Source organism: Delphinus delphis, chromosome 19, assembly GCF_949987515.2.
Source record: "Delphinus delphis chromosome 19, mDelDel1.2, whole genome shotgun sequence".
Lineage (NCBI taxonomy): Eukaryota > Metazoa > Chordata > Mammalia > Artiodactyla > Delphinidae > Delphinus > Delphinus delphis.
Window position 1 is genome coordinate 22,525,792 of NC_082701.1, and position 26,246 is coordinate 22,552,037.

Below are 26,246 nucleotides of genomic sequence, written 5' to 3' on the forward strand. Positions count from 1 at the left end.
TATCCCTCCGCCTTCCTCCCTCCCCCTCTCTCCCTCCCTGCGAGCCGCCGTTAACTCACAGCCTCCCTTCCCTTCTTTCTCCCTCCGCCACCCGAGCACCAGCCGCGCTCTGAGCTGCCCCCGGGGTCCCTCCCCCGCCGTCAGAGGAGCAGCTGCCGCCGCCGCCAGTAGCAAATTAGGAGGGAGGAAAGACGGAAAGGAGGAAGGAAGGGGAGCTGGAGCGACTACCAAGAGGGAGCCGGTGAATGGGCTTGTGGTGACCCCCGCCCCCCACCCCACCCTCCCTACCCACCCGACCCCCAACCCCCATCCCCAGTTAGAGCCGCCGCCCGAGAGGCCGGGCCGTCGTCCTAAGAGGAGTCGCCGCCACCGCCTCCGCCATGGAGCTTATCACCATCCTCGAGAAGACCGTGTCTCCCGGTAGGACGCGGGGGCCGGGGGTCGAACTGAGGTGATTGGGTGGGGGGAGGGGAAGCCCTGGCCCCTCTGACCCTGTCCCCTTTCCCACTTTCCTTCCCCCCCAGATCGGCTGGAACTGGAAGCGGCGCAGAAGTTCCTGGAGCGTGCGGCCGTGGAGAACCTGGTGCGTGCCACCCCGCCGTCCCCCATCCCGCCGTCTCCCCATCCCCTGCATGAGGGCCTTCCCGCCCTCCTGGAGGCCCAGGCCTCGGGAACCCACCCCGCCCCATCCCGTCCCCCTCCCCCCCCCGTCCAACCTAACCCCGCCATCGGGAAGCCGGTGGGTGTGTCCCGCCCCGGGCCCGGCATCTGGCCAATGGCGCGGCGCGCCGGGGTGACTGCCACCCAATCGGCGTGCAGCCTGAGGGCGGCGGTGCAGCAGGAGGGAGAAAGAGGGAGGGAGGGGAGGTTAGGTTGCGCGGCGCTGCGTGTTCAGCAAGGGTGGGGGTGGGGGAGCCGGGCCTAGGGGCCATGTGGAAGCTACGAACCCTGCCGCCCGCCTTATTCGTACCGGGGCCGGCTTCTCCTTCCTGTCCCGTGGCCCCTGTGATTGTTCGCGTACTTCCCAGAGCTCTACCGTTTCCAGTCTCCCTTGGTCTGTGCTCATGGCCAGGCCTGCACCCGAATGCCTCTTAACCCATTTCCGGCAGTGTTTCTCCCTTTTTTGACTGGGTATTTCTCACCCGGGTTTTTGTATTTCCCCCCCCGCGTACCCCCGAATCAGTAGAGACTAAATCTGCACCCAGATAACAGGCTGAGGCTCATCCTTGAGATCGGGCCTGTTTCCAGAGGAAAGTTCCTCGTTTTTCATATTTTCAAATTTAAAGGATACAGAACAAATGAATGTTAAGTCCCCTAGAGACTGGATCTCTGTATAAAATTGTGAGATGTATTGGTTGAAACAACCTATGTGCCAGTAATGTTCCTCTTTGGATTCCCTCCTGTTGGGGGGATGGGGAGCAGAGAGAAGGGTGAATGATACTAGACATCTTTTAAAGGTAATAGTTCACTGTAACCAGATGTGTTCTTTTGTGTTACTTAGGCAAAATAACGCAAGAAAAAAAAGTGACAAGGTGTATTTTTATTTTATACAAACTGCCTTTGAATGGTTTTTGGGTTTTTTGTGTTTTGTGGAGTTTTCGTGTTTTTTGTGGGTTTTTTTGCCTTTCCATGTGTTAGTTTTTACTACTAATCTTTTTATCCTTAATTTTCCGTAGAAAAGATTTTTATCCACTAGTATAGACTGATAATATTTCCATTTGGTATATATTCCTCTTTTCTTCTTTTGCTAAATATGCAAGGAGCCTTTTCTCTTATTCCTAACATTTTATCTTATTCCCAACATTCCTAACATTCTTTAGTGGTATATAATTAATAAAACCTTTAAGAATTATTTCCCACTGTGGTTGGAGGACTTGTTAGTGGTAAACTATTTGCTTTTAGTTTTTCCTGTTAGCTTTTCCATTGGAGAGAGCTTCTGGCAGGGAAGACTAGTGTGTGTTAAAATTTTTAAACCAAATTTTTAAACCAAATTGGGGACCTGAGCAGTACAAAAGATTGAGTATACTTTTCAAGAATCTACAGTAATGTTTAAACAACTCAAGAATAGGAACAACTCAAGGAATTGTTAATAACACACTTTTAGTGTGTTAACTCCTGCCTATTAAACATGAAGTCATTTTCCTTGACATTTTTATCTTTTCAGTTGCCCCCTATTTCTAAATATTTGTTATCACTTTTCCCTTATATATCTTTTTTCACTGTTATTTTGCTGAAACACTGAAAACTAAACTAGAGAACACTAGCCTCCTAAGTCTATGTTTTACATTTAGAAGTACTTCCCTCTCTTATAACCTGCTTCCATGAGATCAAAAGCCACCCTGGGTGTCATTCTTTTTGGACCAAGATTTTTTTTAATCTAAATTTTAAAAGTAACAATTTTACTTTCTACCCTGTCATAACATATTCATTTAACAAATACAAATTACTGAGTACCGGGTTTTGTTCTAGGTATGAAGAAGAATCCTCTACCAGATTGTCAAGCTTACTTTAATTCTGGGGGATCTGATGTGAAGATTTGGGCACTCTTAGTTGATGTTGATAGGAAAACCTGTAACTCCTTGTTAAATGCTGAGTCTGTGTGAGAAGATGGATGACTTCCTCATGTACCAAATAACATTTTTATAGGAATCTTGAAGTAGATATTTTGGCATTTTCCGAAATATTATATGTCCTAAAAATTTTAGGTTTTCCCCTGTTTTTTGGTGCTATTCTCAATTGGTAAAATTCCTAAGAGGTATTATTCATTCACATCTTAACAGCCCACTTTCCTTGTGGAACTGTCCAGAGTGCTGGCAAATCCAGGAAACAGTCAGGTTGCCAGAGTTGCAGCTGGTCTACAAATCAAGAATTCTTTGACATCTAAAGATCCAGATATCAAGACACAGTACCAGCAGAGGTGGCTTGCTATTGATGCTAATGCTCGACGGGAAGTCAAAAATTATGTAAGTAGCTTTCATCTCCTTTTGGTCACACTAGCCTGGGGAGTGTCAGTTCTTTGGTCATCTACATGGGAAGGAGCTGACAGTGCAATAGATGTCTGGGATCTAAACTTAACTTGAAGGTAAAAAATGTATTTGATACAAGTCTTCTTTCTCAAACTGTCTTTATCCAAGTGATTTAGAGCTTAGTTAACTAACACTTAGCTCTTGCTGAACTTCTGCTGTAGATAGTTCCATTGTTTGGTGATTTAGGCATGGCACTGTGTGGAGTCAGAAGGGGAATTAAATGATCTCCTGGGCTTTCAAGCCCAAAGAGTTTGTGAAATAAGATTATGACATTAATCATGATTTTATCTACTTAGCAAATAATGAGAAACTTCTAGAGACATCTGGCTTTTTGTCAAGGTGTTTAAAAAGTGAGCTGATGGATTTTTAGTTTTTATTTATTTTTTTGAGGAAAATTGAATGTCACTTGTTACGCTGCGTTATGGAGTTCTTGTGATTTGCTTGGTGAATTAGAAATCCATAATTCTTGCTACAGCAAAGAACTCAGAATATGTGGACGTATATGCTTTTTTTTTAATTGGGTTCTTTAGTGGCCTGTGTTACATGGATAAGGCACAGAGAGTAGTAAGTCAAACATCTGTGCAGTCATCAGTTGGTCCTTGGTATTTGAGGAGAAACCAGTGGGGGGATTTCTGCGTCTGTACTTGTGCTAGTCGTGGTTCTGCACATCAATCTTCTGTTTCCTGGTTCTGGGTGTCAGCATTAGGTAAATTAGTGCTCTTTACGGCAGTAACTTCTCTTTCTAATTATGTACCTCCTTCCCTCTTCACTCTTGCATGGAGGAACTCATGACAGGAAACTAGGTTACAAAAGCCAACTTATTTTGAATCTTCTTTGGAATATGTAGAGCTATTTCTGTCCACATTGGGTTTCCTTATATAATAACATTTTAATCCTTCTTTCAGTAATTTGATATAAATGAAGTTTATTCCATTAATCACTGGAAATCTTTTGTTGTTGTTTGTTTGTTTTTGTATTTTGGCCTCGCTGTGTGGCATGCGGCATCTTAGTTCCCCACCCAGGGATTGAACCCATGCCCCTGCAGTGGAAGGGTGGAGTCTTAACCACTGGACCACCAGGGAAGTCCCATAATCACTGGAAATCTTGGTACTTAACTGTATTCATTCAATTTCTCGTTTTCCTCAAATTACACAATAGTAAATGAGAGAAGACATGATTGGAACTGTAGTTGACTTTGGAGGGGGGCACATCAATCTTAACACCAAATTTAAAATTTTTGAGTAAGAATTTGTATAGACATTATTGAGCTTTCATGCATGAAAAAAATAGCAGTTATCTTGGGTTTTTTTCCCTTTCATAGCACATCTGGTAATACTTTTTCAGTGCTGGTGGTTATTTTTTAAAATGTGGGTCTGGACACAGTTGAGAGCTAATTTCTTACTCCTCTTATTTCTGATAATTGACTATTATCATTAGGGTCACCCCTAGTTTTAAAAAAATAACTTTCAGTAGTCAGGATTTAGACATTTGTAGTCTCTAAATCACCTCAAGTAATATTAATTAATGGTCTTCTAGAAGCAATTTAAAGGAGAAAAGCTAAAGATAGAATGGGATTCACGTATGTACTAGGAGATGGTGCAATACAGTATAAAGGCACCCTGGATTTCTTAGTCAGACTTGGATTAATACCTGTTCAACCCCTGCCCTTTTGGACAATTCATCTCATCCCTGCTCCCTGCCCCCTTCCCCATAACAGTCTTTCTTAAAGTCCAGTCTAGCTCTGGTAGCCCTAGGGAGCAAAACCTTCATTTAGAATCAATCAGAACTGTTATTGGGTAGAGCTGTTGGGAGTGGGCAGGGCTGATGATATACCGTATAAGGGGGAAGGATGGGGATTTCATTATTATTAGCTACAAAGCAGGATACTAAGTGACCTGACCTAGTCAGCAGAGCTGGCCTGGATATCTGGCAGCTACTCTTTGTCCTGCGTTCATGCCAGGAACAGTTAACTGTTTGCCTTTTGAGTGGACTGGTGATTCTTAGTGAGTTCATTGACAGAATTAGCTGATCGTGGTAATGATTAACCCAGGGTCAGTTGTGGCTTCATTCTTTATCTGTACCTATGCCTTTGCTACTTTCTCACCTTGTGTTGAACACTGAGGTGAGGTATCTGGCTTTGGAGATTCCATTTGGAAGTAGGAGATAATTGGTTTCATTTCTAGCCTCTGGGGCAGTGTTGATTGTGCTGCTGTTGGTATTGAGGCTGGCTGTTTTCCCAACAGGTGGCCTATACTGTATATGCCTTTTCCTACTTTTCTGTATTATAGAAAATTCAGAGACTGATGTAAGAGGTATGCTGGTAGGCAAAATATATTTAAGTAGTATTAAAATTGATATCTTTTGTCTTTTTGTGTGTGTACCTGCGTACAGGTTTTGCAGACTTTGGGCACAGAAACTTACCGGCCTAGTTCTGCCTCGCAGTGTGTGGCTGGTATTGCTTGTGCAGAGATCCCAGTGAACCAATGGCCAGAACTCATTCCTCAGCTGGTGGCCAATGTCACAAACCCCAACAGCACAGAGCACATGAAAGAGTCGACATTGGAAGCTATTGGTTACATTTGCCAAGATATAGTAAGTGCTGTATCTAACTTATATACCTCTGATTCCATCTGGTTGTAACGTGCATGGTATTAGAATTATTCTTTATCATCATGAAGAAAACCAAGCTATTGCAGAGTGTTTTGAAAGTAGGGCTGCTTTATTTGTTATTTTAGACTTCTATATTTAGATAGTTAATTTATCCTCATATTGCTAAGCATGCCCTAAAGGAAAGAGACTTAAGGTTTACAAACTCAAGATGGAAATCCCTGTATGGAGGGGCATAGATATTCTCTCCTCTCCTTGATCTGATCGCTTTCTGAAGATCCTCAATGTACCAAGGATGCTGTGTTACTTTTTCAGTTACTATTTTACAGAAACAGTTTGCCAGCTTTTGCTGTAGTGGTTTAACCACTGGAGCCACAACACAGTATGTTAAATGCAGCCCTCCTAGGACTGTTGTTGCTGCTGAGGTTACTACTCTTGGTGTCTGTTTTGATATACAGATTTGATGAAGCAAAGAAGTCCACAGCACTTGACCTGGACTTAGACTCCATAGATGTGCCCAGGTGTTGATCCTTGGTCCTCAGATGTTCTGAAGCTTTACTTCAGTTGGTACAGATGGCCTGGAAAAAAACACCAGACTGCCATCTCCATTTGCACAGAAGGGGAAAAAAAAAGCCAGCATTACTTCATGCCCAGAGTCATTATGCTAAGAAGCAGAGATGAAGTTGATGAGTTTAACTTGTTTCAGTTCAATTTTGGACTACCAGACCCTGGGATATTTTGCAGGTGGTTTGTCCCTAAATGGAAATGTGTGGGAAAAGATCAGGAAAGTCTCATGATACTCTCTCAAATAGATTTTACAGTTGAAAGGACTGCTGATTAGTCATGAGCTCAATTATTATATTCACTGCACTTCTCTGCTGTTTCAGGACCCAGAGCAGCTACAGGATAAATCCAATGAGATTCTGACTGCCATAATCCAGGGGATGAGGAAAGAAGAGCCTAGTAATAATGTGAAGCTAGCGGCTACTAATGCACTCCTGAACTCACTGGAGTTCACCAAAGCAAACTTTGACAAAGAGGTAAGTGTCTCTTGATTAAAAGGTGTAGGTTCAGAGGGTGAGGCGTGAGAGTTAAATGAAAGTTTTGTTTTGTTTTAAGTTTATGACTTAGAAGGTACCATCTTCTTTAGAAGCATTTATTTCCCATCTAGTTAAGATTTGTGTTGTGTGAAACGACCATGGAGTAGGTGTTTGCCATTTCTCATCAGGCTTTTGGGAATAATGTGATCTAAAATGTTTCTAGGTTTAGGTTTTCCCTTTTGCAGTCCAAAGTGTGAGTATGCTTTGGGATTTTTTTTAAATATGCAAATTGGGCTGTTTCATACTTCCTTAGGAAAGTGCTTTTGAAAATTAATAAATAAAGTTTATTTTGCCTGAAAGTATTTCCCCCTATTATTTATTTGTAGTTGTGTTAAAATGTACAATAAAATGAAGTTTGCCATCTTAACCATTTTTAAGTGTAAAGCTCAGTAGTGTTAAGTATATGCACATTGTTTTGCAGCCAATCTCCAGAACTTTTTCATCTTGCAAAACTGAAATTATATTAACTCGCCATTTTCCCCTTTACAATCCCTGGCAACCACCTTTATACTTTCTGATTCTATGAGTTTGTTTATTCTAGACAGTTTATGTTAGTAGAATCATGCAGTATTTGAATTGTCTTTTTGTGACTGGCTTATTTCACTTAGCATAATGTCTTGGGTTCATGCATGTTATAGTATGTGTCAGAATTCTCTTTTTAAGGCTGAATAATAATTCCATTATATTCGTTGGTTGATGGGCATTTGTTTTGCTTCCTTCCACCTTGTGACTGTTGTTAATAGTGTTGCTGTATACATGGGTGTACAAATATATCTTTGAGAAGTCGTTTTCAGTTCTTTTGGATATATATCCAGAAGTCGATTGCTGGGTGAAAGCAATCGACTGAAAGTCTGAAAGCATTTTTGCACGTTTGTTGATGCTTTAGTTGGGCTTTTTGCCTTTTCTTGGCCTTAGAGTGGACAGAGTAGGGAGGTCTAAGAAACGAAAGCAAACTGCAATTCTAATTGCTTGGAAAATGTAGTTCATTAGTCTTCTCCTGTATCTTACCACATTTGATCTGGGTTTGTTTGAATTCCCTTAAATTTTATTTTTTTTTATTTTTAATTTTTAAAAAATATTTATTTATTTATTTGGTTGCATCGGGTCTTAGTTGCGGCATGTGGGATATTACTTGCGGCATGTGGGATATTACTTGCGGCATGCGTGATCTAGTTCCCTGACCAGGGATTGAAGCTGGGCCCCCTGCATTGGGAGCACGGAGTCTTAGCCACTGGACCACCAGGGAAGTCCCTCTCTTAAATTTTAAATACAAGGAAGGGGGTTTTCCTAATTGTAGGGGGGTTTTTTGTTTTGTTTTAGCCATCTTTATTTCAATCCTGTGACCTACATTTTCCTGTCTGCTTCCTTCCTCAAGTCTTGTTAGTGAAGGTCATTTGGGGGATTAAAAGATTCAGGACCTCCTTAGAGGGCAGGTCATATAGTAGACACTGGGGGCAAACTCTGTAGAGCCTTCATAGTCCCATTACTGTGTCGGGAAAACCTGCTTGATTGGTCCAGGGTTGTGTGGGTCCCTGAGGGAGTGAGAGTTTTCTTTGAAGGGATAGTCTAGTAATCTTCATATATGTGGTTTATACTCTTCTCATTTTCTTTATTTTTATTCTTTTGCAGTCCGAAAGGCACTTTATTATGCAGGTGGTCTGTGAAGCCACACAGTGTCCAGATACAAGGGTAAGTGAGAGGTCATGTGAAAAATTTGTCTTCTGTCTTTCCTAGGAAATGCTAACTCTAGCATAGTAGTTTGAAATGTTGGAATCTGGTGACTTCAGAAATAGGTTTGACTAATACTGTCATTAAATAAGAATTTTTCTTCACTGAATTGGAGAAGAGGGAAGAATAGTCCTTGGAAAGCTAACATGATGGAAGTTGTCACCTTCTTAAAAAAGATTTAAGGGAGAAATGGTTTTTGATCAGCCTTGCTGTTTTTTTTTTTTTTTCCCGCCACGCGGGCCTCTCACTGTTGTGGCCTCTCCCACTGCGGAGCACAGGCTCCGGACGCGCAGGCTCAGCAGCCATGGCTCACGGGCCCAGCCGCTCCACGGCATGTGGGATCTTCCCAGACTGGGGCACGAACCCACGTCCCCTGCGTCGGCAGGCGGACTCTCAACCACTGCGCCACCAGGGAAGCCCAGCCTTGCTATTTAATTGCTGTAGGTTGTTCAAGTGATTGTTTTCCATTGTAGCCGTTGAAACAGCTTTCCTATTGCAGTAACCTAAACCTTGACCCTTGAAGCCGGTGGGAGTAACATCCAGTCTGAGGGCGTTAGTGAGTTTAGTCCTGCCAGGGGTTCCACAGATATCTTTAAAGTAAAAAAGAAGGAAAAGAAATACACTTCAATTGACACTATAGATTATTAACCCATTTGAGTGAAGTGGTTATTTCCCTTTGTCAGATTGCATTGTTATTAAACTAAATAGTAAACTGTTTAATCTGATGTTTGCAAAAGGTACGAGTGGCTGCCTTACAGAATCTGGTGAAGATAATGTCCTTATATTATCAGTACATGGAGACATATATGGGTCCTGCTCTTTTTGCAGTAAGTATTTTTATTTTATGTAGTTGAGCATAGAGCTGATTGCAAAAGTCCATTATTCTTAGTTGATGTTTCGTCAGTTCTGTAATTATTTAATGTTGTGAAATCAAGGAAATTCCCTGAGTCTGCGTATTAGATTTAAGTTCATCAGCAGTGTGCCAAGAAAACTTGTGCTACCTTTGTACTAATAAGAAGAGTATATTTTAAAAATCTCTTTTTCCTACCTTTCATTTCAGACCTAGCTTTCATAAATATACATTTTTGAAACTTGAGTATCTGTGATTATAGGAGGGGTCGAACTTGAACCAGCACTTATTTGGGACCTGGGGTGTTGTGTTTTCTCTCTTAAGATCACAATTGAAGCAATGAAAAGTGATATTGATGAGGTGGCCCTACAAGGGATAGAATTCTGGTCCAATGTCTGTGATGAGGAAATGGACTTGGCCATTGAAGCTTCAGAGGTGAGCCTGGGAGAGTCCATGTGGTGGGAGAGCTGTCATTCTGACTGGGCTTTGGGACTTAACCTCTTTTGTGGATATTATTTTTCCTCTGGGAGAGCTTTATTATGACCGGGCTTAGACGGTATCTCCATTTATAGAGATTTGGGGTTTTCTGCTAGCCAAAGGCCCTCATGAGGGAGACGGATCAGGAATGAAGCATCTCCTGTTTTTACCAGTCAGGATTTGTTGAAAATACTAGTACTGTGAACACAAGGGGGCAGCAGGAAGTCGCATTTTAACCAGGTGACATCTGATGCTGAATTATTTTCTTTTGGAAGGCCTAATGCAAGCATGGGATGTATAATTGATAGCTTACTAACTCTGGTGAAGGAATTAGATACGGAGAAAGGGGTTAATCCTGCACTCGCAAATTCGAATTCAAGCTTTGTTTCCAACCTTGATTGTCTTTATGTCCTACAAAAAGCACAATCTTTGGCATCTTTATGTAAGCTTCATACATCTCTTCATCCAGAGGTCACTTAGTGAATAAAGAATATAATTCTTAAGGTTGCCTTGGTCCTTTAAGGTAGATTATATGTATGGCCTAAAAGAATCTCATTGAAGTAGCCCAAAAATGAGCGCCTCCAAAGAGCACACACACTGCATGTTACCATGTGCTCCATGTATTTCTGTACAGACCTGTGGGCAGCTCTCACTGTATGCCTTTAGTATCATAGCTTGTTTGCTGCTGTCCAGAATTTGCTTTATGTTTCTCCTCAGGCAGCAGAACAAGGACGGCCCCCTGAGCACACCAGCAAGTTTTATGCCAAGGGAGCACTACAATACCTGGTTCCAATCCTCACACAGACACTAACTAAACAGGTGAGTTACCTTCCAAATCTAGCCAGGTGAGCTGTGAAGCCTTGTTAACGGTTGGTTTGCTGTGGAACAGTTGCCACGAAGGAACTCAGCAACTCTTGAACTAGTTGATGTTCTGTTATAGATGCCTCGGGAAGAGCTGAGCTGGATCAGTAAGATCCTCTAGGCTCTGAGTAGTTTTTGATCAGCCTGACAAAATAACTGTAGCAAGACTTCATGAGGGATGTGGGTTTAATGAGTAAGTAGAGAAATTATCTTATAAGAAGTGTATCTTGGTTGCCATTGTTCCCTTTCAGCTTCATGCATCACAGTTTTTCTTGGTATGGTGTTTGGAAAGATTCTTTCTGTCACCTCATCTCTTCTGGTGCATGTGAAATATTATCAAAGAGCTGGAAGTGCTTTGAGGAAACAACGCTGTAACTTTGAGCACTGCAAAATTTCTTCGTACACAGGAATGTAATTTGTTTTTAGGGAAGTACATGACTCTTAATAGAGCGATCTTGAAAGATAAATAGAGATACACTTAGTTTGAAATGGACTCGGTGTTCCCTTAAATTTTCATCTCATCTTTTAGTTTTACAGTTGTTGTTTTTCTATCTTTGACCTTAGTATTTTCACTTTTGTATATTTTTGTTGTGCTTTTCTCATTTTGGGAACAAATCATTCTTTAGGTATATAATTTTCTGAAGTTGCATAAGCAGCCTACCTTAAATTACTCTGGTGTGAACAGCCACAATAAGAAGGATATACCTTGAATTCTAGTTTCAAGGGAGATCTGAATGGAATCTTTTTTAACTTTTTACTGAAATAATAATTACTAGCACACCAGAACCACACTCCCCACCCCCATCCCCCCAGTGTCTTCTTCCTGGTCATTAACTCCTCCCTCACCTTTCACTGCATAGATTTTGACTGATTTTGAACTTTATATAACTAGAATCAAGTAGCATATATTCTTTTGCCCTGCTTTTTACTTTATGTGTTCAAGATTCATCCTTATTGCATGTAGTTGGAGTTTGTTCATCTCATTGTATAGTGCTAAGAAGTATCTTCCCTCTATCTACATCTTGTTTAACAAAGGCTGTGCTGTGATGAATCTTTGTGGAAGGGATAAAGATATGAAGGTTTTATATTTTATTTACTTCCCCAAAACTTAAGTTGTAATGATATTTGAGAGTAGTCAGAGGACCTTTTGAGTTAAAGTGATTCTTTGAACAAAAACTTAATTAATGCCACATTCTTTCACTAGGATGAAAATGATGATGACGACGACTGGAACCCCTGCAAAGCAGCTGGGGTGTGCCTCATGCTCCTGGCCACCTGCTGTGAAGATGACATTGTCCCGCATGTCCTCCCCTTCATCAAGGAACACATCAAGAACCCTGATTGGCGGTACCGGGATGCAGCAGTGATGGCTTTCGGCTGTATCTTGGAAGGACCAGAGCCCAATCAGCTCAAACCACTAGTTATACAGGTGAAGCTGAGGGAGTTTGTGGGTGGAAAGTGGGATATTTATTGTTTATTTAAACTTTTTGCTTGAAGATTTGCCTTTGTTTTTTTTATTTTTTTGCGGTACGCCGGCCTCTCACTGTTGTGGCCTCTCCCATTGCGGAGCACAGACTCCGGACCCGCAGGCTCAGCGGCCATGGCTCACGGGCCCAGCTGCTCCGCAGCACATGGGATCTTCTCGGACCGGGGCATGAACCCGTGTCCCCTGCATCGGCAGGCGGACTCCCAACCACTGCGCCACCAGGGAAGCCCTTGCCTTTATTTTAAAAACAAAGGTGTAAATAGTTATCCACAAAGATTACTTGTGGATAGCTATTCGCTGTCAATGAGGCATAAAATATATTTCTTTTTTTATTACAAAAATCATATGACTTGAAAAATGCAGAAAAGGCCAAAAAGAAAAAGCTACCTTTAATCCCATTGCCCAGTGATAACAGTGTGCATGTATGTGCAACAGGATGGAGATTTTACTGTACAAATAGTTTTAAAACTTGTTTTTTCACTAAATGCTATATCATAAACAATTCTCCATATTTTTTTAAAATTTATTTTTGGCTGCATTGAGTCTTCGTTGCTACACGTGGGCTTTCTCTAGTTGTGGTGAGCAGGGGCTACTCTTCGTTGTGGTGCGCGGGCTTCTCATTGCCGTGGCTTCTCCTGTTGTGGTGCATGGGATCCAGGCACGCAGGCTTCAGTAGTTGTGGCGCACGGGCTTAGTTGCTCCGCGATATGTGGGATCTTCCCAGACCAGGGACTGAACCCGTGTCCCCTACATTGGAAGGCGGATTCTCAACCACTGCACCACCAGGGAAGCCCAAGAGTACATTTTAATTGAGCTTAGCGTATATAGACCTCAACCGTTCAGGAATAGCTAAATGCCATCACAGCTTCATCCTGGGATCTCTGCCTGAGTAATTCAATAAAGATTGCTGCAAGTATTCATACCAAACTCTTAATAAAACTGTGTATTGGGATTTGGTGAAGAGAGGAGGACTTTTTCACTTTTCCAGTTACTTTTATTATATTGTTGGATATTTGATAAGCATGTCTTATAAAATGACAAAACCATCTTGATACTTTGAGTTAAATTCCAAACATCAGTATTTCCTCTTCTGAGGTATCAGTCAGCATGAACTTTAATCTTTGTTTTGCTTTGCCAATAACTGTTGTATTTTCAGGCTATGCCCACCTTAATAGAATTAATGAAAGACCCCAGTGTAGTTGTTCGAGACACAACTGCATGGACTGTGGGCAGAATCTGTGAACTGCTTCCCGAAGCTGCCATCAATGATGTCTACTTGACTCCCCTGCTGCAGTGTCTGATTGAGGGCCTCAGTGCTGAACCCAGAGTGGCTTCAAATGTGTGCTGGGTGAGGGATTTTCTTCCTGGTGAGATAAGGAGGTTGGCCAAGCCATTGGCGAGGAAGTAGGAGGTGTGGGAGAGAAATGGGTCTACCTCACTAGAAGACTTTTTCTGAATAGCATCTCCTTTCTAATTTCTTCAATTAAAATGTGGGGGAGATGTGAGCTGCATGACCCAGTGGGAACTGTTGTCTCATGGTGACTGGTTCCCGAGCCATTTAGAAGAGTCATGTTAAGCCAGCGGGAAAACTATCTGGACTTGGGTTTTTTTCTTCAGTTGCTTGGGGACAAGAAATTTTGATTAAGGTAGAGAGTTGCTGGCCATGAAAAGTAACCATTGCTGAGAAGGGGGTATGAGGGAAGGAAGGTAGGCAGCTCAGTGTTGAGTCAGTATAGGCTGAATGTAGTTTGTTAGGGACCTTTGGGGTTTGGGGGAGGAAGGTAAAATAAGGAAGGAGTGGGACAAAGAGGCTTTCTGTGAATGGAAAGAGAAGAAATGAAGTGGCAGGCATTCGTGGTAGGTGAAAATACTCTGCTGCTTAGAGAGTTGTGTGTAGATTATTAGGCAGCAGAAACAAAATATAAAGAAACATACGTACATACATACGTTTATTTAATTTTAAGGGTAGCTGTACATGTCAAGTTGTCTTGAGATGACCTGGATAGGAAGAATTGAGGATTCACTGCCATTGGTTTATTCTTAGATCAGTTGGAAAGGAACTCTGCCCAAGGTATCTTAAGGGAAAATGAGGTAATCCTGGAGTGGGATTCTTTTGAAGTTTAATTAATATTTACTCTGTCTGGGTTTAAGGCTTTCTCCAGTCTGGCTGAAGCTGCTTATGAAGCTGCAGATGTAGCTGATGATCAGGAAGAACCAGCTACCTATTGCTTATCTTCTTCTTTTGAACTCATAGTTCAGAAGCTCTTGGAGACCACAGACAGGTAACTGATACTACACAGAAATGAGTGAAATGAGTGGTGTCTTTGCATCCAACTCCTTTTGCCTCTTGTGTAGGGACTGTTTAACCTAATCATAGAAACATTGCAATAGGAGAAATTAAAAGAATCCTGTTCTAGATTGTTTAAATAAGAGTGAGGAAAGAAATGTAGACTTTCGACTACCTTAGAATTGTACGGTTTATAACTAAGGTCAGAAAATAATCTCATTTCTCTACAGGTAGAAAGTAGTTGACCTAGAGAGGTGCCTTCATTTTGCAGTGTCTACAGTTAATAGGAGTATTTGATTATGGTATAAGAGAAATAGTAGCTCTCATTATGAATTTAGTTGCCATACCAGATTACTAAACACCATTTATGATATTGGGTGAGGAACTTGGCATTAAATACAGTTGTTTTATAAATGACCTTTGGAAATGTAGTTTGAAGGGGTTATAAGTTGGGGACAACCTTTAATTATTGTGATTTTGTGTAAGCTATACCTAAAGCCATGCTCAAAAGAAACCATTAGGAAGAGGGCTGGATATCAGTTCTTCATGCTTAACTAGTTCATTTCTTCATCTCGCAGATGAATGAAGACAATTGATATATCTTTTTTTTTTTTTTTTTTTTGTCTGACCACACCACGTGGCTTGTGGGATCTTAGTTCCCCGACCAGGGGTTGAACCCCAGGTCCTTGGCAGTGAGAGTACGGAGTCCTAACCGCTGGACCGCCAGGGAATTCCCAAGTTGTCTTTTTCATAGCTACTTGTGCAGCCTCTTCAATTATCCACATGGGTTCTTCAGCATTTTTAACTATTTTTCCTACAATTTTAGCCCATTTCCAAAAGGGCCATTCTAAAGTTTAAACAGGTCTGGAAACCATATTGAACGTAGTCATTGGCTCAGAGATTGAAAATTTGGTTCCAGGCTGTATTGTGTTTGCCAAACTCAGATCAAGTCTGCAACCATATCGGTTTCTGGGTTATTTTCAGTGAGAGAGTTTCTATATTATAATGACTTCTCTGTCCTTTCTCCGTTAAGGCTTTACGATTTTTGCTGTCTGTTCCTTACAGACCTGATGGACACCAGAACAACCTGAGGAGTTCTGCGTATGAATCTCTGATGGAAATTGTGAAAAACAGTGCCAAGGATTGTTACCCTGCAGTTCAGAAAACGACTCTAGTCATCATGGAACGACTACAGCAGGTGCTCCAGATGGAGGTGAGACTGAGGGCGTTCCTGGTTCCTGGTGGGAAGGGTGTGGTACTTAACACAGAGCTCTAGTTTCAAGGCTGTTCTCTTTTTTTCAGTGCTTAAGCATATATGTTCTCAGAAAGATATAAGGCTTATACAAAAATTGTTGCAACTTAAAATTGTATTGCTTGCTACAGTTTATTCATACATGTGTAACACCATGTACGTATATAAGCTTATTTACTTTCCTGCATTAGCACCAGTAAAGATTATTTAGTGGTCCTGGCAAACCCAGCAAAAATGGAAGCATTGAGGGAGTTTAAAGCCCTTTCAGAAGGTGTTTATTCAGAACATGATCTTCTTTTTCTTGTAGTCGCATATCCAGAGCACATCGGATAGGATCCAGTTCAATGACCTTCAGTCTTTACTCTGCGCAACTCTTCAGGTATGATGGTGCCTTATCACTTAATAGCTCCAGGGAAGAGAATCATATCTCAGGATGACAAGTTCATGTACACACAGAACTCTGAAGATGATGTTATAGATGATGGTGGTCAGAAGCTCTTCTCAAAAGGCCTTAGTCTGATTGATTAGGAGAGTAATTTCCCATTTTCCTTTCTTGTCTGTCCGTAAAAATGCGGTTTGTCTTTTGTACAGTGTAGGGAAGGAAACTACTCCATTTGTGATGGTCCTCCCAGCTGTGCAGCTATTTTGTATTAGCAACTTTTAGTCTGGTTTTCATTGGGTTGTCCAAGTGTAGCCCAGTCAGATTTGGTTCCCAGCTATGGTTCACTGAGCTAAAAATACAGCCTTGTGTTTTTACCATCATCTTTTGAAACAATTGCTGTTGGAAACTTTATTATAATTTATAGTATTTGGTGTTCACAGTAGACTTTTTCTGAGGAGAGACTGGGAAAATTAAACTGTTAACTCCTTGCTCGTGACTGGAGTCATGGCATGGCTGAGGAGCTATTCCCTTTTTTATCCAAGAACAGGAAAACCTTGGAACTTGTCTAGTGCTTAGGTGGGTACTAGGTTTTAGAATTGAGTGATGCTGACTAGGTCATCTTACCTATGACTCCGTTCTCTTTTTTACTCCAAACTTTATTTTTTAAAACATGACTGTTAAGAGGTCTTTCCTGATCCAGTAACATTAGTTGAAACAAATTAAAGGGTAGGGAGGGAGGTTTGACGAATATTGAATTGGGAAAAGTCAGATGGGTTTCAGTTTATCAAGATAGTTTCTTGACCATCATCTGTAAATGGGTTAGGCTATAGAAAGGGTTGCTCTTTTGTTTTATGAGTAAGAACTCTAATATGACGTGTCCTTATTCAAAGCTGAAATAATTTAACTGCCATTCCAGTACAACTAGATTATGGAGGCTGCTGACAAGGATTTGTCAGACTTAAATAAAACACAGAGGAGATGACTTTTTGCACTATGGAAGATCATCTTGTATTTGTTCTGAATTGGGAAATAGATGAGATATTTAAATGTATGTTTCATTGTAGATGATTTGCACTGTCAAAACTTCTGAGCATAAAAAGCCTTCCCCCCCCGCCCCGCCAAAAAAAAAAAAAAAGAATTCTAGGGACTTAATTGATTTTAAAAAAAAAAGTATGGTGTTCTGATTGAAGGGTTTGGAATCAACAGATTCTGAACTCTTATTCATTTCACAGAATGTTCTCCGGAAAGTGCAACATCAAGATGCTTTGCAGATCTCTGATGTGGTCATGGCTTCCCTGTTAAGGATGTTCCAAAGCACAGCTGGGTCTGGGGGAGTGCAAGAGGATGCCCTAATGGCAGTTAGCACACTGGTGGAAGGTCAGTGAGCCAAAATTGGGCAGGGAATGTCTTTAGAATGCAAGAGTATCAATGGCCATGAAGAATTTTTGACTGCAAAAAAGCATAGTCCCGTCTTCTCACTTATTGGGGTATTGAGTCAGTTCAGAGCTGGATTGAACATAAGTGTAAATTTGTGTATAACTGCCTTGCCACTCTCCTTGAAGTGAATGGGGAGCCAATTTGCAACTCAGATTGGCAACCTTTCTGGGGGTGGAGGGAACTGTTACCTACCTCAAATTCATCAGGTTCTTCTTTCCCCTAAAGTCTACTTGCTTTATTGAGGTTTGGCTCCTGTAAAGCATGGAGGAAGTAAAGGTTTCTATTTTCTTTCCTGGCACTTGGTGCCTTCTGGTTTGGGTTGTAATGCTTTGGATTCAGGTTGACGCAATATGGTGCCTGGTATGGAATGGAATGAAACATCGAGTTCTAGGAATTAATTGATTTTCTGGGTGTTACATGTCTAACTATGCAGAATTGCTTTGGGGAAGCCATATCTGACTTAAGGCTCCTTGAAAGGCCATTAAAAGCACATTAAAGAGCACTTCAGAAACCTGGAATGCTTCTTCAGTGGTGGTTTGTAAGGTGTATTTTTTTTTTTTTTAAGAATTATTTATTTATTTATTTATTTTATTGGCTGCGTTGGGTCTTCGTTGATGCACGTGGGCCCCTCCCCAGCTGCGGCAAGCGGGGGCCAGTCCTCGCTGCGGCGTGGGCTTCCCACTGCAATGGCCTCTCCTGCTTCAGAGCACGGGCTCTGCAGTGAGGCGCGTAGGCCCAGCAGCTGTGGCTCACGGGCCCAGCCACTTCACGGCATGTGGGATCCTCCCGGACCAGGGCCCAAACCCATGTCCCCCGCACTGGCAGGCAGATTCCCAGCCACTGCGCCACCAGGGAAGCCCTGTAAGGTGTATTATTAAGGCAGACCCATTTCTAGCATAAGGAGCCTATGTGCAACTGGTCTGGCAACATGTGATTACCCTGGCAGGGCACAGAAGTTGATTTTGGTTCCTGGAGTGGCTGATTTGGATATGAAACCCAGACAGCTTTTCTTGACTGGCTTATTAAGTAAGTCCTTGATGGAATTGGCTAGAGACCAAGCTGGCTTCCAGGAGTTCCCTGGTGGTCTCAGGTTCAATCCCTGGTTGGAACTGAGATCCCACAAGCTGCCCGGCAAGGCCAAAAAAATAGCTGGCTTCCAAAGAGGACATGTTATAATCAGATGAAGAGATGGACAAGAGGCAATATCACTAGCTCAGGCAATTCATAATTAACCTTGGCATTCCTTGAGGGCCGTACCACTTGGTAGTTTCAGCCAGAGTGAAATCCCACTCTTTGGAGATTTGGCATTATCTCCAGGGTATAAGAGTTAGGCGCTTTTAGCAGTTATGAATTTGGCTTGTCCAAGGCAGCCCTAAGTCTTTGTGATAGAATCTGTAATTAACTCACATTCTACCTAACTTTTGACTGGAGTGCATACATTTTGGGAGAGCTAGGGTGGTTATTTTTGTTCTCTTCTGTGATATCCTGTGGTGCTAATAGTTTGTTTCTTTACAGTGTTGGGTGGTGAATTCTTAAAGTACATGGAGGCCTTTAAACCCTTCTTGGGCATTGGATTGAAAAATTATGCTGAGTACCAGGTAAGCTGTGCTTTTCACAATAATACATTTATATTCTCATTTATACTTGGTAGTCATTGTAGTACAAAAGTCTGGATCCTGTAGCCCAGGTAGTATTTCCCTGTGTATCACCCCAAGGGTTGAGCTACTTTGTTGCCCTGAGTGTCTGAACTAGAAATAGTCAGTGAAGGACAGGATATTAGACACATCAGAGTAGCACCCTAAGAAGGAGTTTTGTTTTGTTTTGTTTTCAGTAAACCATCCGCCTCTGCCACCACCATCCCTGGTGAATATTGTCTTTTCTGTCCTTTCTTAATGATAGATTAGATAGTCCTAGTTCTCTTCCTGCCATATTGGTTGTTAAAAAATGAACTAATGTGAGAGAGGAAGGGTCTTTTCTTCTTTGACTCTAGGTTCAAGTGATAAAGGACCAGTAGCTAGGTAAAAAATCATGCCTTACCCCTGCAGGCAGGCTTTTCTGTTCTAGAGGTCATTTTCTTGATTCTTGGCAGGTTTGTTTGGCGGCTGTGGGCTTAGTGGGAGACTTATGCCGTGCCCTGCAATCCAACATCTTACCTTTCTGTGATGAGGTGATGCAGCTCTTACTGGAGAACTTGGGGGTGAGTGTCTATACACACAATCTAATTTACCATTGGTTAGAAAGATAGTTAAACATCAAGATCCGTGACAGGGAATGTATATGCCCCAGAATGTTGGCTGTGGGCTTATGAAGGGAATTGTTCATTTTCGCAAGATGATTCTAACCTAAGAATGTGAAGTTAATTAAAGGAACGCATGGTCAATGCATGGAACTTGAGTGGGGCAGGTGGGGACCAGTAAAGTACAAAGAAAAAGTAAATATATAATCTCTCTATCTAGAGGTAAGCATTGCTAATTTTTGTGTATGTTCCTTAAGGTTTATACCAAACATATCAGTAGTTGGTTATTTTAAAAAGCTTTTTGAATCTTTGGACAGAACTAAATTTTTTTTTTTCTCCTTGTCAGAATGAAAATGTCCACAGGTCTGTGAAGCCACAGATTCTGTCAGTGTTTGGTGATATTGCCCTTGCTATTGGTGGAGAGTTTAAAAAATATCTAGAGGTTGTATTGAATACTCTTCAGCAGGCCTCCCAAGCCCAGGTGGACAAGGTAAGTTTAAAGCTATCTTTAAGTCCAGCCCTGACTGGAGGAGCAGGACTTTTGACAAATATTACAACTAAAGGCCATCGATATGATGGAGATTCTGTTCTTTTTCTCTTACAGTCAGACTATGACATGGTGGATTATCTGAATGAGCTAAGGGAAGGCTGCTTGGAAGCCTATACTGGAATTGTCCAGGGATTGAAGGGAGACCAGGAGAACGTACACCGTTGAGTATACAACCCAGTTGACTTAGTCCAGTGTGCACTTAGCCAAATGGGCTGTGTGTTCATTGTGTAGTTTACTTGTAAACTAACACCTATTGCTTAAAAGAAGAGGAGAAGGAGGAACAGTGCTCTAATGAAGGGAGTAGCTTTGAGGGAGGATACAGACTCTTCTGATCCCTGCTTCTTCAGCTACCTTGCTTCACATTTCTTGAGCATTGCAAGGGATGGGATCCAGCAAGGCTGTTGCTGCTGTTTGCATATGTGCCAACACTGAGTGGGACTTCCCTAACCCCCACCATGCATCTGAATTGAAGGATTGGGGGCATTAGATTTCCTCTATCAACTGATGTTTTTGTTATTGATTGGGGAAATATTTGTACTTCACTCCTTTGATATTACAGGCTTAGAGGAAAGGTTCCATTTGTGTTTCTACAGATATATATATCTGCTTATAAGAATAGGAGTATCTGCCTCTTCTGTTGACTTGAAGAATGACATCTTAATCTGAGGAAGAACAATTTGGTATAACTGTATGCAACTAGTTCTCCAGCCCAAAACCTGCGTGATGGGAGTAGAGTATTTGGGAATTTTGAAACAGGGTGTAAACAGGGTATATAGTCCTGCCAAATGTGGGACAACCTCATCAGACCTCTTTCTTTTATAGCGGATGTGATGCTGGTACAACCCAGAGTAGAATTTATTCTGTCTTTCATTGACCACATTGCTGGAGATGAGGATCATACAGACGGAGTAGTGGCTTGTGCTGCTGGACTGATCGGGTAGGTTATACCCTGCTTCTGATAGCTGAATAGAATGTGTCCGGAAAATGAGAAGACGTGTAGTGAAGAATATTGAGAGTAGCCTGGATGGCAATTACCCACCTTTTTGGTACAGAGGGGATTTCTTTCTTTAATAGAACCCATCATGTCCTGTTTTGAGTTCTCAGATAATAATTCATTCCAGAATTTAGCTCTAATCTCATTTCAGACCCTCCAGATTTCTAATTTCTCCCCACCAAACTCTTATGAAGTGAGCTCTCTGAGATAATAGAAGCAGCATCAGATCTATGTCCATCCCCTCTTCTGATGTTGGTCAACAAATTGCCTCTGTTTAGCCTCCTCTACTGAGGGTTTCTGAGGTATCATTAGAAGAAAGAACATTGGTTTTGAGCAGCTCAAAGACCTGGAGTCTAGTTCTCATTTTACCATGAATTAGCTGTGGAACCTTGGGTAAGTTATTCTACTTTTTTAGACCTCATTTTTTTAATCTGTTGAGGGCAGGTGTTAGACTTACTTATCTTTAAATTTTCTTCCAGCTTTAAAAAGTAGGTAAATACCAAGAAACCCATAGCTAGCTTAGCACTGGTTCGGAAGGTTCTAAACAAGATCTTGTTGTAGGGCCAGGAGCCCATTTTCAGGTGTGTTTACTTTGCACAGGGACTTGTGTACAGCATTTGGGAAGGATGTACTGAAATTAGTAGAAGCTAGGCCAATGATCCATGAACTGTTAACTGAAGGACGGAGATCGAAGACTAACAAAGCAAAAACCCTTGCTACATGGGCAACAAAAGAACTGAGGAAACTGAAGAACCAAGCTTGGTAAGAGCTTGTCTCCTCTGCCCTCTTTCTTCTTCTTTCTTGGGGAGGAGGTACATTTTCTTTAGACTGTTCTGACAAGGGCTTTCTTTAGGTGTTTTGTACTCTTTCCCATATAGTGCTTCTGAGCCAGGCCTTTGTTCCTCAGCCTTGTACTAGTGGAAGGGTCAGGCAGCCAATCTTTCCTTGAGCCACGTTTTTGGTTCCTCATGGTGATAAAGAACAGAAATTACATAACTAGAATTCACTGAAGTCCCCAAATCATTTTGGACCTTAATAAAGTCATCGATAATGGCATTTTCCCAAAATTCTCTTTCTACTCTGTATTTCTTTCCTCATGTTCTTTTATTTCTTTACTGCAGTGCTTTGAGACATTGCTTTCTTTTACAGAAGATATCCAAAGTCGGAGTTGTCTGACCTCTGCTTTGAAATGTAGTTTTAATTTATTTTCCTCTCACTTAGTGAGTTATCTTACACCACAGATCTCAGTAAAATTGGCTATTTTGAGTTTTATCTTTTCAGTTTCCTACCCTTCATAAGTGCTAATGATTGAAAAGTTGACAAATTCCATTCAGGTCTATAAGCACTTAATTGTAGGAATCAGAGAGGTGTTTGGCTCTACTGGCTATATGGGATTTCAAATATTGACCTTTTTTCCAATCTGTTTTTAGATCTGTTACCATTGGGATGATAACCTGAGACCCCCACTGGAAATCTCCAATCTTTTGAAAAACCCGGAAGTGAGGAGTGTGCACGGATGCTGAATGTTTGGGAATGAGAGGATGAGTGAGTGAGGCTTGAAAACACACCACACTGAAAATCCTGCCACAGCAGCAGCTGCAGCCATCAACAGCAGCGCTGCTGGTGAGCTAAGTAATCACTGACTTCGTAGAAAACCATAATGTCGGCCATCTTGGAAAAGAGAAAAATGGTGGATTTACTTTAAAAAAAAAAGAAAGCTCTCTCTTCCCAGGAGAGGCTAGAACTAGCTTTTCTGTCTTTTGGCCGGTGCCGAGTGGAATGACTAGTTTGGGGGAGAGGAGGAGGGACTGGGTTCAGCTGTGGTGCTTTGTTGTAAAAGGCATCCTGGCCTTTGCTACTGATGAGAAAGATGGAGCCTGGGTCTCAAGCCCACCTTTGGTGTACCTTTGCCACGTGGTACTGGTACTGTATGCGTGCTGGCTGAAAGGAGGGTGAGGGATTCTTTACAGTCTGAGAATGAGTGTGTGTGAGTGAGGCGGTATCCACATTCTCAACTTCAAGTCATTGCAGTTTCTTTTTCCCAGAAAAAAAGAGGTTAGGATGTTGCATTTCATGAAACTAACTGAAGTTCTGTCTACTGATGCAGCACAAGAGATATAAGACGAAAAAAAAGGAAAGACGCTCTTAGGTTTTGTTTTTTGGGTTTTTTTCTTTTTTTTTTTTTTTTTTTTTTTTTAATTCTAGGGAAAACACTGACGAATGGTCAGAGCTCCCACCCTGATCTTTTCATCAAGGCGCCTTTCCTAATAATATGGTTCAACTGTGAATGTAGAAGTGGGGTGGGGGGGAACTCTGGAGTTAGAGGATATAGAAAAAATAAAAATACAGTTGTTACAAATAAAGAATGCAGACTTCGAAAACAAAAGAAAGCCACAACCCAACAAACCAAAATTTAAATGCTCATAATTGGCAGCACAAAAAGAAAAGTTCTCTCCTGACATGTATCTTGGCAGTCTGAACGCCCCCAGAAAATCGTGCCAAAGAGTTTAGAAAATAAACATACCATAAAAGTAAACACAAACAGCAAATTTCAGGTAACTATTTTGGATTGCAAACAAGGATAAATTTAATGTTTAAACAATCTGATAAAATAACCATTTGGAAACTGCTTGGCCTTCTGTTCTCTTTTATTTGATTGATTATAATGCGGTATTGGTCTCTTGCTGCACTTCAAAACCAAGTAATCAAAACAAAGGAATATATATGTGTGTATATATATATACACATATATATATATGCTAGAACTCTTGTGATGAAAATGGCACTTGAAAAAGGTTATATTTTTCCACTGAAGTTGAAGATTAATAAAATGGTGTCAAAACATTCCCCTGGTCACACGCTGTAATATTTTTTTTAAAGTGTGATGTGCTATGATGATAAATCAGACTTAATTATTTTCCCTTTTACAAGGAAACAGGGCACCCTGAATTTTGGTTTTAGACTTTTTCAGCAATAAGGAGGGATGTTGGTAAGCTTTGATCCCCTTTTGGGTCTGCAGTTATTAGGAGTTTTTGCTGGCATTTTGAATATGCTGCTTTCAAAAGCACCAAGAAAGATTTTTAAATTGCTTCCAGGTATTTGGAGGATTAAAAAGACCTTAATTTCCCACTTTCATTTCCATTCTAGCAAAAAATATGGGCTTACATGTTTCTCTTTGCCAACTCCCTGTTCAAGCCTTCCATTCATAAGCGGGATTGGCTCAGTTTTGCCCATCCATACGGCAGCATCTCTAATAGCTCTTGTACAGGGTATCAGATATTGTGCCTTTTGGTGCCAGGTTCAAAGTCAAGTGCCGATCTATGAACCAGTGTACAAAAAAAAAAATCCAGGTGTTTGAAGGAAAGACACTCCATTGTGAATAAAGAGCTCACACCAGCTCCTGAGCCCTCTGAAGAGACCTGGCCCTATAATGCCTTGTTTAAATTTTAGTTGTTCTTGAGGGAAAGGGTGATATACTAACCATTCCTGATAAGGGTTGGTCAGGGCTTAGGGAGGGGGCAGGAATATTGGGGAGAAAAAAAAATCTGATCATTCCTCAGTGCTACCCATTTCTGTCCTGTGTGGGCTGCTTAGCTAGACAGCAGGAGAATAAAGTACACCGAGAACCATAATGAAAACAAAACCCGTGTGTTTTGTCATGTTTTGTTCCAGGGAAGCAGTTGACAAGTGCTGTTATTAATGCTTTCTCCCAGATCCACTCAGTGATGGAGAGGAGGAAAATGGGCTGGTTGGACTGTGGTCTTGGTGCCTCGCAGTTACTCTGCACTGGTTATGCATTTATTACCCTCTTTTCTAGTTACCTTTGGCTAGTGGGTCTTCCCACTAGGTATTTGTCCTTAATTGTACCACCTAAGGCAAATGGATGCAAAATGCATTCTGCCCACTCACTGTCTGGGCCTTCCCCACTCTAGTCTTGGCACATTCCTTCAAGAATGTAGTTACCGTCTGGTAAGATGGCAGTGCAAATGTGAAGAAAATAGGCATCGGACTAGGCTTTGGTTTGCCACAAGTGGCAGCTGCCTATATCAATTACAATTACATTTATTAATTTTGCTTTTCATTTTCCCAGTTCCTCTTAGCTCCCCTGTTGAAATGTTGAGATTTTGGCTGTCAGAGGCAACTGCAACATTGCCTTACGGACTTGTGGAGGAGGGGAACTGCTCAGTGTAGTGTTTTCATTTTCAGAACCAAGTAATCTAGTCACTCATATATAAGAAATGTGTCAGTCCAACTTTAAGAAAAACATCCAAATCCAAGCTCCATCATCAGATTTTGACAGCATCTTGGATTTTGAAACAACTTCAGTCTGTAATTGGCATTCAGAATGCCCTTGGCATGCCAGTCTGTGATGGCAGTAAAGACCTGTTAAAACACTTGAGCCCAACTTTATTAACCAAAACTGATAACACCACCTTTATCTTCTAAATAAAGTCCGCTTTATTTTTATTTTCAACATTTTGCCGCTTCATTTTTGGTTCCAGACGGTGTCACCTCCTTGGAGGTGAAATGAGTTGTTTGAAAGAAGCTGGTGCGTGTGGTGATAGATGTGTGAGTTGGGGAGAGGAAGGACACATCTGTCTTAAAAATTAGCTCTACGTAGTACAATGGGATATGAATGAAAGTTTTCTACAAATGAGGTAGTGAAAAATGACTACGTGGAGGAGGTTTCCTGTCCAGAGAGATCTGAAGCTGCTGGAGATTGTCCTCTGTCTTGTGCATATTTTGCAGGCTAATGATCTCGTCTATTTAATGGCTTGTCCAAAGGTTGGATTTTTACTTAGTTTGCAGCGTGTATTTAATTTCTGCTTCCACTTTTCCCCCCCTAGAGACTTGTAGAGGATAGAACACTGACTTGAGATTAAGAAACTGGGTCCTTTCCTTCACCCTGCTGTTTATTAGTGCAGCGAGATGCCTGCAGGCTACTTTATGAAAAAATGCACTTTCTTAGTTTA

At 41.5% G+C, this 26,246-nt stretch overlaps 1 protein-coding gene across 1 annotated transcript; it reads left to right on the top strand.

Moving 5' to 3' along the window:
• The first annotated feature begins 46 nt into the window (after window positions 1–46).
• On the top strand, window positions 47–25,747 carry KPNB1 (karyopherin subunit beta 1). The gene is made up of 22 exons (XM_059997560.1): window positions 47–420; window positions 525–583; window positions 2,781–2,963; window positions 5,418–5,618; window positions 6,521–6,673; window positions 8,363–8,422; window positions 9,199–9,288; window positions 9,636–9,746; window positions 10,506–10,607; window positions 11,854–12,078; window positions 13,292–13,483; window positions 14,287–14,417; window positions 15,488–15,635; window positions 15,982–16,053; window positions 17,289–17,433; window positions 19,009–19,091; window positions 19,583–19,690; window positions 20,076–20,219; window positions 20,334–20,439; window positions 21,102–21,216; window positions 21,874–22,035; window positions 22,704–25,747. Coding segments are annotated over exons 1-22 (2,631 nt in total). The 5' UTR covers window positions 47–380; the 3' UTR covers window positions 22,705–25,747.
• The last annotated feature ends 499 nt before the right edge of the window (window positions 25,748–26,246 follow it).